Consider the following 20,355-nt stretch of genomic DNA (forward strand, 5'->3'; position numbering starts at 1 on the left):
TGTCCCTGCACAAGATGGTGTGGTGGGCCTGTGTGCAGGTTCTGGTGCCTTCACATTCTGGCTGTGTGACCTTGGGCCACAGTGTTCACCCCTTGTGCAGTGGGCTCTGAACGGCCCCCACTGAGGCTGCTGTGTGGATTTCATGAGTCAAGCCACGAGCAGCTTCTAGAATGGTGCGTGGCACTGCGCAGCTGCTCAGTCGGCAGTCCTGAGGGCATCCTCAGGGTGTCCTTCCCCCCACCCTACCCTCAGCCCTCTCAGGCGTCCTGGTGTCCAGCTCCCCAGCCTGGCCCAGCCAGAATCCAGGAATCCGGGTCCTGGTTTCTAACCCCTGTAAAGAGCTGCACTGAAGTGATTATCTGAGCATGGGCTTCCAACCCGGCCCTACCACTCCCTGGCTGTGTGACCTTGAGCAGGTTCCTCAACCTTTCTGAGCTTTCATTGTCTGTGTCTTGGGATGAGAATTCCCCTTGGTAGGTTGTTGTGAAGGGTAAATGGGTTGATTTGTGGAAAGCATTTACAGCCCTGCTGGCCTAACAGTCTCCAGCAAACGTTTCCTGTTCTCACTATTTCAGAAGAGTGCCTGACACACGATGAGCCCTCAGATTATCTTAGCAATTGTAATTCTTCATTATTTCTGCTAGGATTCTGAAGGCCCTTCCTCGGTTACAGATCCTTGTCAGGGAACACCGGGAGGAGGGCCTGGCTGAAATTAGCATCTCCATTTTCCCAAGGAGGAAACAGGTTTTGGAGGGTTGGGGCGGGGGTGGGGACGTATAATCAAATAAAGAGTGGCGAATGCAGTACCCAGGCTGCCTCCTCCTCCCACACAGTTGCTGCCCAGAGCTCCTCCGAGGTCAGACTCTACCTAGCTCCTTTTCAGACGGCAGGCTCTTTCTAAGCCTCCTTCCTGTATGTGCTTTTATTGAATCTCCGCCACAGCCCACCAGGAGTAGCAGGAAGGGCCTTGACCCAGGTGAGAACAGCCCTTTTGAAGGCTGAGGCAGAAGGTTGGGTGTGAGCAGGGTGAGTAGCAGAAGTGCTGGAGGGAGTCACCTGTGCAGAGCCACGTGGGGGCGCGGTGGGGGGGGGGGAGAAGTGTGCATTTGATCCCTAAGGCATTGCAGAGCTGAAGCTTTTTGGTGATCCGCTGTCATTTATCGAGCACCTGCTGTGTGCAGGTGCCAGGGTCATGGTGGTACACTCAACAGAGGCGCCACCTCCATGGAGCTGAGGGAGACAAGCCCTAAACCTGGTGAAGAAATGACAGGTTAAAGGGAGGTGCCGGGCAATGGGTTAAAATGAGGTGTGACTGGGAGCTTCCTTAGTTGAGCTGTCAGGAAGGCCTCGGAGCTGATCCCAGCTGATCCCAGATCGACCAGGTGAGTGAGGAGAAGGAACAGCCTTGGGGCATGGTGGGGGGGGGTGAACCACAGTGCTAGAGTTGAAAGCTTGGTGAGGTCAGGGACCTGTGGCACAGAGGCCTCAGTGAGGGGGCGGGTGTGGGAGGGGAGGCCAGGGGCTGCGAGCGGGCAGGGGTCAGAGCCTTGCAGACTGCTCTGAGGAGCAGTGTGGTCAGATTTAGAGGGTGCCTTTTGCCATAAGAGGTTCTCACTCAGGCTTTTGCCTGGGGTGGGGGGTGGATTTTAGAGCCGGTCTGGGAGTTTCACATGCCTCCCACTTCCCCCTTGAGTAGAATCACTGCCTTAGAAACGGCCAAGGGTGATGGTCGCCTCCCTCCTCTGTGGTTTTCACACCGCATTCCCCAGGGCCCATGGCTGTTCCGTTTAGGGACAGATGGGGGGAGGCTTGGTGAGGTGATTTGTGCCTACCCCTCCCCAATGCAAACAGCTGGGCTTAATATCAAATAACCGTGCAGAACAACGGTGATACCTGATGAAGGCTTGACTGATTCTACCTTCCACTCGGCTTGTATGCCAGAGGGCTTGCCACATTCCTGGGGTGGCTCTAGAACTTGGAAGACCGGACCTTAGGGGCCTACCTTCTAGTGGCAACAGGTGCCCAGCAAACAAATCTGTGGCGGGATATCAGTTTGTGATAAGTGTTATGAAGGCAAACTGAATAGGGATCAGGGGAAAGAGTGTGGGGATATGACTGTGTTTTAGCTGGGGTGATCAGGGAGGGCCTCCTGGAGGAGGTGACATGTAGGTGGGGATTAGAGTGCTGTAAAAGGAGCATGGGAAGACTTGAGTGAAGGTCCCTTAGATTGAGGAGGAATCGGCTCTGATTCCCACCTCGCAGAAGCCTGGAGAACCTCAGTAACCTGTGCCGGGTCTGGCAGTGCTGGGGATGGGCTCTGAATTTGGGCAATGTGGCTCCAGAGTCTTCCCAAACCAGCAAGGCGCTTGGTAATTGTGGGTGAAAGTGGCTTCTAATCCTGCACCTGAGCCTCATACTTAGTGCAGTAAGAGGGGCCAGGCTGTCTCTGAACTGTCTTCCTAGAAGGAGTGGAGACCCTCAGAGCAAACCTCCTGGGGTCTTTCTCCTGGGAAGAAAGCCTTTAGGGTGGGAAGGGATGGAAAGAAGTGTCTTTTGCAGTTGATCTCCGGGCCTCTGGAGGACTAGGGACACCCCTCCCTGGGCCTCTCTTCAGCTTCCCAAGAGCTCTCAGTGGAAGGCTCTCAACCACCAGGCCTCTGGGCTGCACGGTGGGGTGGTTCCGTGGCAGGCTCTTCTGGACAAGCAGCCAAGCAGCAAGAGGCCCAGCTAGGGGAGACAGCCCTGGGAGCAGGACCAGGAGGGAGGGAGCGAGGGAGCGGGGGTGGGGGGGGGTGGGGGGGGTGGGAGGGGCAGGGGTGGGGGGGGAGCTCGGGCCTGGCCCCCCTTGGGGGCAGGACCCACCGCCAACTCAGCACCCGCAGCAGAGCGTGGCTGCACTGGGTGCGTGAAGCAGGGGACAGCAAGACGCTCCGGGGTTGGCTAAGGGAAGACCTACATGTAGAGGTCCGTGCAGGAAGTTCCTCGAGCCCAGCCGTTCTGCCCAGGAAGCTCGTCCGCAGATGTTGTTTCTAAGGGTGAGGCCAGAAATCCAAGCCTGCCTTGGTTTGCCACCTCGTGAGCCCTTTCCGAAGGGACTGGGGCAGCTGCCGCCCTGTCGCCTCTCTCCCTAGCCCTCCCTGGCCTGATTTCAAGGTCTTCATCATAAGGTGGGTTGTTGCGTCGTGGTCCGGGCTGACCTGGGTTTGCACCCTGCTCCTGGCCTCTCTCTTGGTTGCTCTGGAACCCTGGTGTCCTTGTGTCAACTCTTTGAGTTGCATTTTGCTCAGTGGAAATGGGAACATCCCCTCCAAGCGGGGCTGTAGGGTGGATTCAGGGATCTCATTTGTCAGAAAGTGCTTGACGTGGGGCCTCCTGGGACGGTGCTCCAGTGGATCCGTGCTGCCGCTGGAGATGGTCAGCCAGGGTCAGGTTGGGCATCTGAGAGCAGCCAAGGGGCTCTGGATGCAACCAGCCTGGGCTTGTTGGTGGAGCGGTGGGAGGAGGTGGCAGGCCGATTAGCTGAGTGAGATTCCTGCCGGGGAGGGCTAGGGAGGAATATTCATCACACCCGTCACCAAGGCCCCCTGACCCCCCTCAAGCCAGACATGATGCTGAGCAGCCTGCGCATGTGTTGAGCTCCGGCACAGCAGCCTATGAGTGGGTAAGAGTCACTGCCGTTGGTAGTTAGGAAACTGAGGCACAGAAAGCTACATAGAATACTGTGTTGCCGAGAGCTAGCAGGGTGGCCTTTTTGTGCTGGGCCCTGCTCTGGGGCCTAAGGCCCGAAGCGCCTGCTCTCACCTGTCCTCACCATGACCTGGGAGCTCAGTGTAACTTTCCTCCCATTTTATAGGTGAGCAAATGAAGGCCCATGCAGGTTATTAGATTTGCCCAAAGTCACAGTGTTAGTTGGTAACAGACATGAAATTTGAACCCAGCTCTATCTGGGGTTAAGTTTGCTTCTTTAAGACTGACTCTTCTGCCTCTGATCAATGCCATGGCCACTGTTTCTGAGGTCATTAGTTGTGGTGGTGGTGTTTTTAAAAATACTTTAATTGGAGGGGCGCCTGGGTGGCTCAGTTGGTTAAGCATCCGACTTCGGCTCAGCTCATGATCTCGCAGTTCGTGGGTTCGAGCCCCGCGTCAGGCTCTGTGCTGACAGCTCAGAGCCTGGAGCCTGCTTTGGATTCTGTGTCTCCTCTCTCTGTTCCTCCCCTGCTCACCTTCTGTCTCTCTCTCTCTCAAAAATGAATAAAGATTAAAAATTAAAAAAAAATATTTTATTTTTTATTAAAATTTTTAAATGTTTTTTTTTTTGAGAGATAGGGCGTGAGCCGGGGAGAGGCAGAGAGAGAGAGGGAGACACGGAATCTGAAGTAGGCTCCAGCTCCGCATTGTCAGTACAGAGCCTGATATAGGGCTTGAACCCACAAGTCTTGAGATCGTGACCTGATCCAAAGTCAGACATTTATTTATTTTATTTTATTTTATTTTATTTTATTTTATTTTATTTTATTTTATTTTTAAAAATATTTTTATTTATTTTTGAGACAGAGAGAACAGAGCATGAGCAGGGGAAGGGCAGAGAGAGAGGGAGACACGGAATCCGAAGCAGGCTCCAGGCTCTGAGCTGTCAGCACAGAGTCCAACGTGGGGCTCGAACTCATGGACTGTGAGATCATGGCCTGAGCTGAAGTCAGACGCTTAACCGACTGAGCCACCCAGGTGCCCCCAAAGTCAGACATTTAAATGATGAGCCACCCAGCCGCCCCTAAAGATTTTATTTTTAAGTAATCTCTACACTCAGTGTGAGACTCGAACCCACAACCCTGAGATCAAGAGTCGTATGCTCCACTGACTGAGCCAGCCAGACACCTCTCATTACTGTTGTTCTAAATGATCTTTTTTGTTTTCTTTTCTCCTAGACAGAGCCAGCACTAAGTAGGCCTCAGTTGTTCTGGAAATGACTGGATTAGCTCTGTTCGATCCCTGCTTTGGAGATGGGGTACAGCTGCCTCTCTCCACCCCGTAATGCCCAGAGAGCCCCGGCCTTGGCCAGCCTCTTCCTTTCCCTGAGCCGAGGGTGGGGGTGAAGGTTGGGAGGTACTCCCCTACCCCTGCCTTGGGGTCTGATTCCTGAAAGGCCTCTGGAGCCAGCCTGTGGCTATTTTTGATCATTTGTGTATCCCATTCTTTCACCAGATAATTTATCGAGTACGTACTATGTGCCGTGTATAGTTTTAGATGCCAGGGAGTGGCATCCAGTCTGCTGGAGGAGGCAGAGAAGTAGCGTTTGTTGTACAAGTGCTTGGTGCCGCTGAGGAAGGGAACAGAGATCTGGCTGGACTTGGTGGGAGGGGAACTTGGGGAAGGCTCCCAAGGTGAGGCATTCAGGCCTTGACATGAAAACCCAAAGGAACGGGCCAGGCAGGGGTGCAGCATAGGTAAAGGTCCTGAGGTGGGATATGCCTCAGTGTGGTGACGCTTGAATACTTGCCACTGGAGCTGGGAGAGTGGGGTGGCGGGAGAGGAGGGTGGCAGGGCTCAGCTCTGGCAGGCAAGTCTGTGCTTCTCAGACTGGTGTCCAAAGACCTGGAGGGGGTGGGGGGTAGTGGTGGGTGTTAAGCATGTGTTTTTGGGGTAGTGTCTGCGACTTGTCTACTTTTTTTAGCTGTTTTCAACAAGTTAATATGGGCATGTCGTGAATCATCTGGATGATTCCTTTTAACCAACTGGTGACAGTATTAACATAGCTGCTCTTCCATAGTTCTGATGAACTAAGGCTCAGGCTGGCCCTTGACTTTGGAGTTGGCCTTTGTGTCATTACCACCTCTTTTCCAAAGTGCTGGCTCCGTCCCCAGCTGTGTTTGAAGCAGGTATCGTTGGGTCCCCATGATGACCCTGGATTGCCCCCCCCCCCAAAAAAAAGACATCTTTTGAGATAACATAAGCACATGCTCACGTTCGTAGTAACGTCCTGTTTTAGAGATGAGGACCCTGAAGTTCAGAGAAGCGACCTGTGTGGCCTGGAGGTAGTAGTCAGGATTTGACTTGACCAGCCCTCTGGGGGTGGATTTGGGCTTCTGAGCCCTGTCTCAGCTCTCTGGTCTGAGTGGGTCCGGGCTGGCAGTGATGGAGCCACATGGGAGCTTCTCTTCGGCAGGCTGGGGTCATCCAGCCCCTTGGGCCCCTCCAGCCTCCCACTGCTTCATCAGAGAGGTCCCGGACAGCTATACCTCCAGGAGGCCAGCCACTAGCCGTGTGTGGCTGGTTACGTTTTAGTGAATTAAGTGTAAATACAAGTAAAAATTCAGTTTTTTAGTTGCACTAGCCGCTATAGCTACATTTCCATTGTTACAGAAAGTTCTGTTGGCTAGATCAGCCATCTCCTGCACTCACCCACCGTGTGATCTTGGGCATGTGACGTATTCTCCCTGGGTCTCAGTTTCCTCTTCTGAAGAATGGGGATAGTAATAGCATCTGCCTCCCAGGGTTGCTAGGAGAATTGATGGGAATCCAGACCCGGCACGTTGTGAGCACTCAGTAAATGTTAGCCATGGGTCAGACTGCCTGTCTGCTCCTAGGTGCCCTAGGGATGAGGAGGGGACTCACGCCACCAGACCCTGCCTCAAAGCTGCTGGCCAGGGAAACAGGCAGATGATGATACGGAGCAAAGCCTATGAGGCCGGAACCCCTCAGCCAGACCGGAGGGGGGCCCGGTGTACTTGTGCGCGCCTGTGTTTGTGTACAAGGTGGGGGGGGGGGGCAGCGCCCGGGTTGCAGGGCGTTGGGGATGTGGGAGGTGGGAGGAGACTCGGCCTCTTGAGTGTGGGCAGAGGGAGGTGGAAGAGGCACAGGGCTGGGACGGACGTGATCCAGTTTCCTCGCCTGCGTCCTGGCTGCCCAGCATTGGGTACTTAGTCCTTCTGTCCTCAGTTTCCTCTTTGGTAAAATGTGGGTCCTTGTGGTCCCCAAGTGAGCCAGAAGGTGAGGGTGTCGGGCCAGTGCATAGGGCTTCTTCCGGGGACAGCTGGAGAAGGTGGCTGTGATACAACCCCCGCCTCAGTGGGGCCAGGAGCTCCGCATCCCGCCTCACCTCCAGCCAGACAGTTCCCCATCTGTCCCTAAGAAACAGCCACAGCCCTTACGGTGAACTCCCAGGCCCTGCCCAGCCAGGCACCCCGGCTTCCGCAGTCACACGTGCCCCGTTCCCCTCCACCCTCCCGACTGGCTCTCGTGCAGGCCACCCCTGGCCTTGGTGCCACCCTCCTTCGGCCTGGAGTGCTCTTCCCCTCTCCCCTGGCCCTGTGGCTGCCTCATCTCTCAGGTTTCTGCTCCCATTTCACCATCTCAGGGAGCCGTTTTCTGACCACCCTGGATAAAACTGGAAACCCTTACCCCTTCCCACAGACCTAGTCCTCGGTGTCCTGCTTTTATCCGTGACATTTGTCAGCTTCTGTTACAGCATGTAATTTGCCTATTCATTTAGCTTCATTTTGAGGCCTGACCACCCTCCCCCCCCCAAACACCCCCAGGGCAGGGAGTTCTGTTTTGGTCACTGCTGCCTCCTGGTGACTAGAGCAGTGCTGACACGGCCTAAGTGCCAGGTTTGTGGAATGAATGAATTCAGGACTTTTTTGTTTTGCCTTTACTTGACACAATTCTGGCCCCAAAAGCTGGGATTGTGTTTGCTACCGCTACCCTTAGTTAATGAAAGCTCTAGGCCCGGCCTGTGGTGGGGACACAGTGGGGACCAGGACACTCCCATTCCTGCTTTGTGGAGCTCCCAGTCCAATGAGGGAGGCACCATTACCCAGATAATTGTACAGGTGACTGAGCACATTAGACGTAAGTGCTGTGAGGGGACAGGTAAGGCTAAGGTCTGAGGATCTGTGACTCATTGTGGGGCAAGGACAGACGGGGGAGGCTTCCCTGAGGAAATGAGGATTTAGCAGGTAAAGATGGGTGAGCAGTGCCAGGTAGGGGACTAGTATGTGCAAAGGCCCTGGGGTGAGAGAGCGAGCGAGCAAGGAGTGTTCAAGGGACCAGGAGAAGGGGAAAGTGTGTGTGGGGGTGGTGCTGCTGATCGATGAGGCAGGAGAATAGGCAGGGGCCACTTCAGGTGGGCCCTTGTCTCCACAAAAGCCTTGGATGTGATCCCCAAGCAGGGGAGGGACAGGGTCAGAGCTCTGGTTGGAGGGTCTCTCACAGCTGCAGCCTGGTGCAGTCGGTGTGTTTGGAGCCCGTAACCAGGCTGACTTCGATATCTGCCATGATTTCTGTGGGTGCTGCAAGGCCCTAGGTGGCGGGGTGAGGGGGAAGGTGTGGGGCGGGGGTGGCGAGGAAGAGAAGGAAATCTGCTCTGTGCTTATTCTTGTCCCGGTATCTTTTGCAGCCCGCCTACTCTTCAGTCTGCTTCCAGTCCTACCTGCTCCAAGCAGACAGATGGGGCAGCTGGGGGGAGTGTGTGGTGTTTAAGAGAAAAAAAGTATCTTTAATGCTGCCTTTGTACCAAGGAGGTAGAGTAGGTAAAAATTCACGTAGTACAGAGATGTGCGACGTGGGAAGTGAGGGTCCCTGTGTCTCTACCCACCAGAGGAAATAATAACACCTGATAGGTGTTGAGCGTTTGCCACATTGGCAAAGTTCAAAGGACTTTATGTGGATTAACTCATTTATGCCTCACAGCAGCCTTGGAGTGTGTACTGTTCTTAGCTCTAATTTACGGATGGGGAAACTAAGGCAAGGAAAGGGGAAGTGATTTGCCCAAGGTCACACAGCAAGTGGCAGAGCTGAAGTTGAGGCGCATTTGGTCCCGGAGGCAACTTTGACTCCCGCCCCTATGCGTGCAATGTTTTGTTTAAACACGTACCTCCTCCTGGCCTCCAGCCTAAGGTACTCTTCCCTGGAACATCCACTGTCGGTGATGGGGTGACGGCTTTTCTGAAGACGATGCTGTAGAAGACAGTTACACTTGGACGGTGACAAGGACGACTGGCTCAAGAATGTCAGTGTGTGAGAAAGAATCAGAATTAGGCCGTTTGCTGTGTACTTGTTGGTGTTGCAGAAAAGGGAGGAGGGGGCGGGGCGCCTGGGTAGCTAGGTCAGTTAAGCATTCGACTTCGGGTCAGGTCATGATCTCACAGTTCGTGAGTTCGAGGCCCGCGTCGGGCTCTGTGCTGACAGCTCAGAACCTGGAGCCTGCTTCGGATTCTGTGTCTCCCTCTCTCTGTACCCCTACCTCACTTGTGCTCTGTCTCTCTCAAAAATAAACATTGGGGGGAAAAAAGATTATAAAAGTGCCTGGGAGGGTCGAATTCACAGGTACCGAGCGCTTAGGTCGCCTGGCGTGTGCTGTGTGCTGAGTGCGACACAGGCGCTCATTCACTCTTTGGTGTGGCCACATCAGCCGCTACTACAGAGCCAGACCCCTGTGCAGGCACTTAGGTTGCTTCCGGGCTCTCACTGTTTCAGCAGCTACACCTTCAGTCGGGGGTGGGGGGGTGACTTTGCCCCCAGGGAACATTTGGTAGTGGGGGAGGACATTTTTGATAGTCACAACTCAGGGGAGGGTGTGCCGTGGGCTTTAGCAAGTAGAGACCAGGAATGCTGCTAAACCTCCCTTGTGCACAGCGGCCCCCGTGACAAGAATTCTCGGGCCCCAAATAACACTCCTGCTGAGATTGAGAAACCCCGCTTTAGGACGACCTCTGTACGTTTTCCGAACCTCCTAAGCATTTTTTGCAGGAGAATTTCCGACAGGGACATTTTCCACTTCGTTAGTTTTGTTGAAGTGCCCTCCCAAAACGCGGAACCGGTTCACAGAGCTGCGGATGGCACATGAGGGAGTTGTTTCCCTCCGCTCGCCCCGTGAGCCTTTCCTTCCAGATTCCCATAAGCAGGTGCTGCCTGTTGAAGGACAGGTTCCTGTTGTCTTTGGATTATAATTTTTTTTAATGTTTGTTTATTCTTGAGAGGGAGAGTGCAAGTGGGGGAGGGGCAAAGAGAGAGGAAGACAGAATCCTAAGGCTCCGAGCTGTCAACACAGAGCCTGATGCGGGGCTCGAACTCATGAGCCCAAGTTTGATGGTTAACCGACTGAGCCACCCTGGTGCCCCTGTTATCTTTGAATTTAATCTCCTGAGCAAGTCCTCCTCCAGGAGCTGTAGGGAAGGCAGACTAGAGGGCAGGCGACAGGCTCCTGGGGCTTGCAGCACAGGGAAGGAGCCCCACCTTGCTGTCTCCAGCTCCAGGAGATGCAGAGCCTCGGCTCCCCTCCTGCCTCCTTGTGCCATCTGTGCTGTCTGGCATAGAAACCAGGTCAGGGAGAGGGGGCCAGAGAAAAAAGAACTTGATAAATGGCAAGGAAAGGAATCTAACTTACTCTGAGCCTGTTCTGGGCACAGGGCTTCCACAAATACTTATGAAGCACCCACTGTATACCCGGCACCCTGCAAGGCTCAGAGGATCCAGCAGGCCCAAGACAGGCAAGAGCCCCTGCCCTTACCATGCTGACATCATAGTGGGGGGAGGTCGACAATAAGCTATAATAACTAAGTAAATACATATGGTCACGCCAGCAATAAAGTGCTTATAGAGAAAAATAAAGGGTAAGGGGAGGTAGGGTGGGTGCTCCCTTTTGTCTAGGAGGCTTCTCAAAGAAAGTGACCTGAGCAGAAGCTGAAGAAAGTGGGGTGGGGCCCTGCAGATACCAGGGAGCAGAGCATCCCAACTGAGGGGCAGCAGGTGCAAGGGCCCTGAGGTAAGGGTGTCCTGGTGTGCTGGGGGAGCCACAGGAGTAGGCATCGTCGAAATGGAGTGTGTTTAGAGAAGTAAAGGGAGGACCATGCAGACCTCATAGGGTTCAGAGGCTCCTGTAAGGCCTCTGACTTTTGCTCTGTGTATGATGGGGACATGGAGCGTTTGAGCACAGGAGGGATGGGCTCTGACTCAGGTGGTCACAGGATCCCAGACTATAGATGTGAGGACAGAAGCACGAGAGCTCAGCAAGGCTTTACAACAGCCCTGCCCCCTCGCCAAGCAGCCCTACTCTTACAAATGAGGAGACAGGTTTGGAAGGACCCTTCCCGGGACCTGGTCCCTTCCCAAGGCTGCCACTAGGGCCTCTCCTCAATGGCCCTGCATCGTCTTGTAAGTTGCCTCTCATGGATCTGACTCCAGCACTGTGAGATGAAGCTTCTGAAGGAGCTACTACAGTTTGGAAACCACTGAGCAATAAATAACACCCGTGAATCAAATAGATGGGAATAAAAATGTCTTAAATAAGTTTTTTTAATGGTTTTGTTAAGTTTATTTATTTCGAGAGAGAGAGAGGGGGACACAGGGAGGGGCAGTGAGAGAGGGAGAGAGAGAGCCAAGCAGGCTCTGAACCGTCAGTGGAGAGCCAGATGCGGGGCTTGAACTCACGAACTGTGAGATCATGACCTGAGCCAAAACCAGGAGTGGTCACCTAGCCAAATGAGCCACCCAGGTGCCTCTTTTTTTTTTTTTTAATGTTTATTTATTCTTGACAGAGAGAGAGAGATAGAGCACGGGCAGGGGAGGGGCAGAGAGAGAGGGAGACACAGAATCCGAAGCAGGCTCCAGGCTCTGATCTGTCAGCACAGAGCTCGACGTGGGGCTCAAACTCACAGACCTTGAGGTCATGACCTGAGCCGAAGTTGGACGCTCAATCTACTGAGCCACCCAGGCACCCCAGGTGACTCTGTCTTAAAGAAGTTTTAAAATTATCATAGAGCGTTTGAGACATAACGGTAGAGTAAGTCAGTGACACTCCTGTAGTCAGCGGCTATTTAAACAAACAAAAGCTTGCCAGAGTGGCCCGAGCCTCCTTGGAGACCCCTGTTCAGTCGCCGTCCCCTGTCACTGTTCAGAACAGATCACTGCGAGCAGCGGTTTTCATTCCCATTCAGCTTGCTTCTGTGCAGAGCTGAAGGTACCCTGCCCCCACGCCAGCCTGCTCCCCAGGCTGTGGGGCTGGGGGTGTGCTGTCTGCTCCCTCCTGGGGTGTATGTCCCATCTCCAGTGGGATCATTGTAGACATGGGAGCACTACAGTCACAGAGGGTGTCACTTGCCTGTGGCCACACAGCTGGGAAGCCAGCAGATCGTGGGGTTGAAATTCCGATCCTCTGGACCCCTGATTGCTCCTTCTTACTCAACTGGTGACGCGGTGTTCTTGAGGGGGAAATCCAGGCAGAGCATCCTTGGGGTGGGCGAGCCCTGGAAGCCAGGAGCCCCGATGTCGGCTTCCCGCATTCTCTGGACTATCTAACCCAGCTTCTTTTTTTAAGCGCTGTGTGTGTGTGTGTGTGTGTGTGTGTGTGTGTGTGTGTGTATTTTTGAGAGAGAGAGAGAGCGCGCTCAAGCATGGGGTCGGGGGTGGGCAGAGGGAGGAGACAGGATCTGAAGCAGGACTGTTCTGACAGCAGAGAGCCTGATGCAGGGCTTGAACTCACTGTGAGATTATGACCCGAGCCAAAGTTGAATGCTTAAACAACCAGCTGAGCCACCCAGGCGCCCCCCCCCCCCCAGCTTATTTTTTTTATAGTTTTTGTTGTTGTTGTTGTTGTTATAAAATACAGAAAAATACATTAAGCCCATTTTGTATGGTACAGTATAACAAATGGATGCAGAGCAGAGGCCTGCGTAACCACAATAGAGTATGGTCAGCTCCCAGAAATCCCCCCTCCATTGCTCCCAAAGCTGCCTGCTCTCCTGACTTTTGCAGATTTGTTTCCTTGACGTTCTGCACTTTTTTTTTTTAATGCTTATTTATCTTGAGAAGGGGGGGGGGGGGCAGAGAGAGAGAGGGAGAGAGAGAATCCCAAGCAGAGCCCAGTGCGGGGCCTGAACTCACACAGTGAGATCATGGCCTGAGCCGAAGTCAAGAGTCAGGCACTCAACCGACTGAGGCACCCAAGTGCCCCATCTGCATAGTTTTATGAGTGAGAAGTGCACCCCTAAACAAGTGGTGTGACGTTGTCTGTTCTGAACTTGCTGTGAATGGACTCACACTTGATGTGTTGCTTTGTGTCCGGTTTCTTTTATTTCACTGTGACCTGCTTACACTTTGTCCCTGTTGTATGTGTCTGTACTAAGTGGAGGAACGTTCTGCTGTATGAATTTACCACTGCTTGTCCATTCTCCTGTGGGTAGGCATCCGGTCTGTTTGCAGATGGGGGGGTACTGTGAGTGTTGCTGTTGTATGTGCCCTTTGATAAATACACACACTCCTTTCTGTTGAGGGTTTGTGGGTTAGGGATTGCTGGGTCATGGGGTAGGCATATACTGAGTTTTAATTTTTACTGCCAGTTTTCCATGGTGGTTGAACCATTTTATACTTACGCTGGGAGGTATTCCTTTGTATCCTTACCAACTCTTGGCGTTGTCAGTCTTTAAAATTTCAGCCATCGTAGCAGGCGATTTTAATTCACATTTCCCCCTAACTAATGAGACGGTGTGCGTTCCTTGGTTGTGTGAGTGTCCTCTCTTGTGAAGTGCCCTTGCTCTTTTCGCCTTGCCTCCCAGGCGGCTCACCTTGAGCCTACAAGCTGCAGATCTGGTCCAGGCCCTCAGCGGACTCAGGCCTGGACACTCAAGGAAGCAGCTAGTGAGATGGGGCCATACAGGCACTCCCTGCCGTGGGGTATGTGGCCTGCGGGCCGGTGGCCAGGGCAGTCCCCTGCGTGCTGACACCTGGCTTCCAGAGGCTGTCCTCTGTCCTCCCGCCTGGGCGTCCTCCATCGGCAGCTCCCCAGGGAGCAGGCCATCCTCTTGGCTTCGGTGCCTGGTGTTTCATCACCTCTGGACTGCGTCACAGACACCTCAGCCGAGGCGCCACCCTCAGTGGGAGGACGGGGCAGGATCCAGGCAGGACGTAGGGGATCTTCCAGTTCCTCCCCCTGCCCTTGCTCAAGCTGCTGCGGGCTTCTTAGTTGCTGAAATGAGAATGTAAAACGTGGCCCCGGTGTGCCGAGCAGCGGCCAGGGCTTCCGCCACTCCTCAGCTGGGAGACCCAAGGTAAAAGGCTGACACTCTGAGCTTCTGCCCTCCCCCAGGCACGGTCACGGCCCCCCTGCTGGGGTGGTTGGGAGCATTCAGGAGAGACTCCGTGAGGGCACCGGCACCCTGCTTGTTCAAGGCCGCCCAGCTGGCAGTGGCTCTCGGACTCTGTAACCCTGACCACTCTTGGCCACACCTGGCTGCCTTTGCTTTTCTCTGATCACGGTGGCTACGTGTTGTCTGTTCACCGGGGGCCAGGCGGGAGGCTGAGCCTCTGCGCACAGCAGTGCTTCAGTGTGGCCGACCGCCCGAGACGTGCAGAATCACGGAGGTAAAGTCGCGGGGCTGGGGGCGGGGGAGGGCGGAGATTGGACACTAGGCCCCCCATCCTGTCTTTCTGTGCCCTCCCTTCCTTTGGACTTGGGTTCTCCATCCCGGTTCTTTGGAACTTCCGAACTGAGCTGGTCCCAGGGAAAGCGCAGTGTCAGCCCCTGCATCAGGGAAGGGATTCTCTAACTTGCCACCACCACCTCACGCGGCCCCCAGCATTCTCCCCGCCCCCCTCTCCTGGCTCCTTACCCTGTAGCCACACCGGCCCCTTGGCAGTTCTTCACACTCTACAAGTACTTCCTGCCTCCGGGGCTTTGCACTTGCTCTTCCCCTGCCTGAAATTCTTTTCCCTTCGTGTCAGCATGGCTCACTCCCTCCTCATGAGGCCCCCACACTACACGGCTAACGTGGCACCCCGTATTTCCCGCCATCCTTTCCTCTGCTTTACTTTTCTCAGTGCCTCGCCACCGGCTGATAGTGTTCTGCGTGTGCCTGTGTGTTACCTGTCTGCCCCACCAGAACGTGAGCTCCGTGAAGTCAGGGGCTGTGTTTTACTGATGATTCATCTCTGGTACCCAGGGCAGTGTCTGGAGCTTAGGACATGCTCGGAGAAGATGGGTGGTGTGAATAGACTCTGGAGATGTTTCCGTGGCCGGGAAGCCTTTGAGGAGACTCTGGTTCATTTACTGTGTTCTCGGCAGATACCAGATGCTGTGCTGGTCCGCAAAATTAGCACTTTATAGGTGTTGGGACAATTGGCCGAGGAGGTGCACAGAGAGCACCAAGGCAGCCTCTTGAGGTCAGGAAGGTTTCCTGGAGGAGGGAAAACCCACAGAAGGTGCAGGGGATGGAGGCCAGAGGGAAGGGTCTGAGGGACAGAAGGCTGGTAGAGGGAGGTGGGGAGGAGGGGCTGGAGAGGTGGGTAGTGCTGGGTGTAAATAGTCATTGTTATGGTCATTAGGTTTTATTGAGAGCTTTCTAGGTGACATTAGACTCATGATGGGAAGGATTTTGTTCTCTGAGCACACTGCGGAACCCTGGAAGGGTTTTTAACCTGGAGGGCTGGGGCTGGATTTAGATGGAGTGTATGGGTTGAGAGCAGAGGCTCAGGGCCCAGGGAGAAGGCCAGGGCAGTTGGGAGGGGTGTGGTGGAAGCGGGTGGACGGACAGTGGGGACGACTGGGCCGAGCGGGGGCGGGAGGCAGCTGGAGTGAAGGTCAGCAGAGGCCGGGTCCTGAAGGGCCTTGAATCCCAAGTGAGGGAGCTTGGCTCTTTCCCGAGGCCAGCGGGAAGCCACGGAGGGGTTTCGAGTGGGGGAAGGACAGGGTCAGGTTGGGGGGGGGGTCTAGCTGCTGAATGGGGGGCAGATGAAAGGGAGCAGTAACGGAGCAGAGATCTGGGGGGGGGGGGGGACTTGAGGGAGAGGGCAGCACTGGACGTGAGCCAGTGAGCCAGGCCACCAGGAGGGCGGGAGGCGGGGCAGGGCAGATTCAGAGACCGGTCACCCTGGAGGTGGAAGCCCGGGCTGGTGGGATGTTCAGGGTGGAGGGTCTGCAATGCTGAGTGTTCCGTCCGTGGGGTGTGAGCCACTCGGTGCTGGTCATGCCTGCTGTGGGAGGGAGGCCCCGTTGCTTGCTCCTGGCCCTGCCTTTGCAGCTCGGAGTCCAGAACGTGATTTCTCACCCTGCTGTTTACTTCCCTGTCACTGTCCATCTTGTCTTTCCTTTCGCTTCCTCCCATTTACCTCCCTACCCGGCCCGGGCCCGGGCAGCCTGCCACCGTCACATGCCAGGCAGTAGTGTGTCCGGCCCACCAGCTCCCCTGGGGCATGAGAGAAAGCTGATGCCCATGGTGTCCCTAGAGCCAGCTGCCACTTCTCCGGGGGCCGCTGTGGCTCCTGACCTGCTGTCCGCAAATAACCCCAGGCCGGGAAAGGCGAAAGGCGCCTTGGGCTCCGTGGCCCCTGTCCAGGCCTGTGGCTCCAGGTAGGGGCCCAGCAGGCGGCTGCCTCCTGCCCTTCTCCCTTCCACCCTGGGAACCTGAGACGAAGCCGGAGGCCTCGGCGTCTGTCAGTCTGTCGGCTGCTGGTCCCTGAGGACGGAAGTGCAGGTCTTGGGGAAGGGCCCACGGCCTCGGTTGAGCCCCCAGACCGACTCCTAAGCCCCAGACAAGTGCGTATGCGTAGGTTGTCGTCTCCTTCAAGATCCTGAACGTTAGAGACTTGTCTTCCCTCGGTCATCTGGTTGGGGGCAAAGAGGGGACCGAGGCTGAGAGAGTGACTTGGGGTGGCTTGGCGCAGGAGGTTTGGGGCACTCGGTTTGCCGAGGGTAGTAGGTTGGAAGGAGGGGAGGGGCGGAGGGAGAGAGAGCGTGCATGTGTGCGTGCGAGTGTATCGGGTGGGGGGGGGCTGGGGTGGGCAGGCAGATGCTGGTGGCTTTGAGCAATCCCTCCGATGCCCAGGGCTGTCTGATTCATCCCAGGTTACCTCAGCGTGGGGGCCTGGGAGCGACATGGGGTGGAGCCGTGGTTCCCTTTCCTCCAGCCCAGTGTGGGGTGAAGGTGGCTGGAAGGGCTGCCTCTGCTCAGCAAGGCCTGCACGTGGGCCAAGGAGCCGCTCAGGAGCCGCCAGGCCCTCCAGAGTGAGGCCCCGAGGGCGGGGGCAGGCTCCCCCCAATCCCCAGTTGGAATCCCTGAGGACAAGGCCACATCTTCCCCCTCACACTGGGCTGTCCTTGTGACTCCACCCTGCAGAGCACCCCGAGCACGAGCACAGCCAGCTGGTGGGGTGGGGGCTGGGGGGCAGAGCCTGGCCGCCCTGAGGGTAGGGGCTGCGGCCCGGCCCTGCCCGGCCGGCCGAATCCCTCTCGCACTCTGATGGGCTCTTCTCTTGTCTTGCAGACTGTGCTCTGTCCACCGCACCTCCTGCATGTCCTGCTGCCCTGAGCTGTCCCAAGCTAGGTGACAGCGTGTTACGCTGCCACCATGAATGAGGTGTCTGTCATCAAAGAAGGCTGGCTCCACAAGCGTGGTAAGGGGCTGCTTTCGTCCACTGGATTGCGTGTCTCCCCTTCTATCTTGGCTTTCCTTCTGGCGGCTGGTGCCCGGGGAGGCAGAGGTACAGGGTCTTTACAGCCCGAGGAGCCTGCGTGCCGAGCCCCACCTGCCTGCCCCAGGCCAGGAGCTCCTTACAAGCCTGTTTCATGGAATCTCCTTCAGCAGCAGCCTGGGGAGCCACAGATCTGCCTGGGCACCCTGCATGGGCCCCCAGGCCAGATCTCGAGTCTGCCTCTATATTAGTGGTCTCATTCATAGCCTCATTTTATAAATGAAGAAACTGAGGCTCAGAGAGGGGAAGTCACTTCACTGAACTCATACAGTGGGGTGACATCCCCCGTTCATTCTTTAAGCATATACTCACTGAGTGTGTGTGGTGCGCCAGGCCATCCCAGGGTCCCAGGCTCCTGGGACATGTGGTGTCCTCACAGAGTTTATATTCCAGTGGGGGCTGGGGACAGTGAACAGAGAAGCAGATCTGTGATGCCAGGAGGTGATAAGTGCTGTTGTGAGAAGTAGGAACTCTGAGGTGAAGCCGCTCTGAGGAGGGGACAGTGAACAGAGGCCCAGAGGAGGGGAGTGAGTGAGCCACACACAGAGCTGGGCAAGGGGGTCCTAGGGAACGGGGCAGCAGGGATGAAGGTGGGAATGTGCTTGGTTGAGTTGGCCTGGGTGGCTGGAGCAGGGGGAGCGAGGATGAGCTGAATGTGGCATCCAACCATGCTGGGCCTTGGAGGCCACGGGAGGGACCTTGGCCTTAACCCTGCAGGAGATCTGAGCCCAACGTATCAGGAGCCAGGGCATGGCCTCCTCTGCTTGTACTGGTGGGCAACTGAGGCCCAGGGAAATGAAGTCATTTACAGCGAGGAGACTAACATCCTACATTGTAAGACCCCCGGGCCTCCTGTCCCAGAAGCGTGGTGCTTACCGGCTTAGGGGGGCAGCTGTCCAGGCGCTGCGGAGCAAAGGAGGCCGACTGTCTTGGCTTCTGTGGACCTTCTAGGGAGGGAGAGGGCCAAGCTTGGTGGTAGCGGTTCTCTGTGCACATCCATTCAGTCAACAAACACTTACTGAGCAGAGCCGCTGTGTTCCAGGTACTGGCAATTCAGCAATGAACCAGACAGGCACAGATCCCCCTCCTTGTGTTGGTCTCACATTTAGTGGGGAAAGGTGGGTGGCACTGATGGATGAGCGTGGACAGTGGTGGTAAGGGCCGTGGAGAAAAATGGAGCAATGTGAGAAGGGGGTGTGGGAGGCAGTGGGGGGAGCTGTCGTAAACAAGGTGGGCAGGGAGGGCTTCACCGAGAAGGGACATTTGATAAAAATATGCAGGAGGCCAGAGAGCGAGCCCCACAGCTAACTGGGACAGGAGAGTGCAGGTGGAGGGGCCAGTTGTGAGTCCAGAGAGGGAGTGGGCCGGGCGTGTTTGAAGAGGGCAAGGAGGCTGACGGGGCCAGCCCTGTGGGAACTGGGAGAAACACTCACCCGTCCTGCCTTGTCCCAGGCTGCAGACACAGCAGTGAGGAGGGATGGAGGTGGTCCCCAGAGCCAGGCCTCCACCATCAGACTGAGCAGGGGAGACCCGTTTCCCACTGCCGTTTCAAGGCAGGGTGGTATTTGAGTCACCTTGGTCCACCTGCCCAGGGTGGGCCCTGAGTCTGGGGCTGTCAGTGAAACTTTCTGAACCTTGGCAGATGTCATAGTTCTAACCCTGGTTCTGCCACTTCCTCTTGGTGACTGCAAGCAAGCTATGTCACCTCTGAGTCTTGGTTTCACATCTGTAAAATGGGTTAACAACCCAGACCTCTGACATACTCGGTTCCATGAGGGCAGGGATTTTATCTGGCTTGTTCCCTGTGGTATCCCCAGTGCCTAGAAAAGTTCTTGGCATGCAGTGGGTGCTCAGTAACTGTTGAGTGAATGTGTTGAGATTGTGTGTAGGTGGTATATACGTTAGGGTGTGCCAGGGTCTCAGGCTCCTGAGTCTCTCCAGGCCAGTGGCTCACGGGGCTGCACTGTGAGGGGCTTTGGAGGTGGTCAGAGAACTGTTGCCAGGGCGGGGCTTTGTCTCTGGTCTAGGGCTGCCCATGGCATTAAATGGGCTTCAGCCCCTCTTAGGCCTTCAGGGTCTCCATTCATGCTGCAGGGGGCCAGATGAGCTGTTGGGATGGCCCAGCTGGGACACAGCCGTCTTGGGTTTGCACCAGGCGCACGTGGATGCATGTTGCTCCTGGGCCATTCTCCCCACCCCCCCCCCCCAACGTCAGCCCTAGGCCCAACATGGGACTTGAACTCATGACCTCGTGGTTAAGAGTTGTGTGTTCTACCAACTGGGCAAGGAAGGTGCCCCCGTTGCCCACCATTCTGAGCAGAGGCAGGCAAGGAAAGGTGGGCACCTGTGCCATCGCACCCTGCCTCTGGTGGTTAAAATAATAGAGCCCTAGTTTGTCATGTGCCCATTCTGTCTGTGCCAGGCATGGGCTCTGCTCTAGGCAAGCCCGATTTTGATGCATTTCCAAGCTGCCCTGTGAGGTGGGCACCATCTTACAGGCGAGGAAGCTGAGGCTCAGCAGGAAGACTGATGTGCCCCAGGTTTTGGCAGAGAGGTGGCTCTCTGATTGCAGAAACTGATCTCCAGGCCTGGCCCACAGGCTCCCTCTTGCTGAGCAGGGTCTGTTCAAGGAACAGGCGAGTGAGAGCACGACTCTTGGAGTCACTCATGCCGTGTGTTGGTCCCCTTTCTGACACAGCCTCAGCACACCCTCTGCCAGTCCCCACCAGGCCAGCCCCTGTCTGCCAGTTTTGAGGCAGACAGTGTAGTGGCCAAGAGTGTAGACTCTGGATGGAGCAAACCTGGGTCCAACCCTAACTCTCCCAGTTGACAACTGTGAGCCTTAGGCAAGTAATAAAAACCTCTGGGCCTCAGTTTTCTCATCTGTAAAACGGG

At 55.7% G+C, this 20,355-nt stretch overlaps 1 protein-coding gene across 1 annotated transcript in view; it reads left to right on the forward strand.

Annotated features, from left to right (window-relative positions):
- The window catches only part of AKT2 (AKT serine/threonine kinase 2), a 51,455-nt gene that overhangs the window by 2,975 nt on the left and 28,125 nt on the right, over nt 1-20,355 (forward strand). Inside the window, exon 2 of the mRNA XM_045442338.1 lies at nt 17,253-17,382. Coding sequence (XP_045298294.1) covers nt 17,337-17,382 — 46 coding nt within the window. The 5' untranslated portion in view covers nt 17,253-17,336. The remainder of the gene's footprint in view (nt 1-17,252; nt 17,383-20,355) is intronic.

This window comes from Leopardus geoffroyi, chromosome E2, assembly GCF_018350155.1.
Source record: "Leopardus geoffroyi isolate Oge1 chromosome E2, O.geoffroyi_Oge1_pat1.0, whole genome shotgun sequence".
Classification (NCBI taxonomy): Eukaryota; Metazoa; Chordata; class Mammalia; order Carnivora; family Felidae; genus Leopardus; species Leopardus geoffroyi.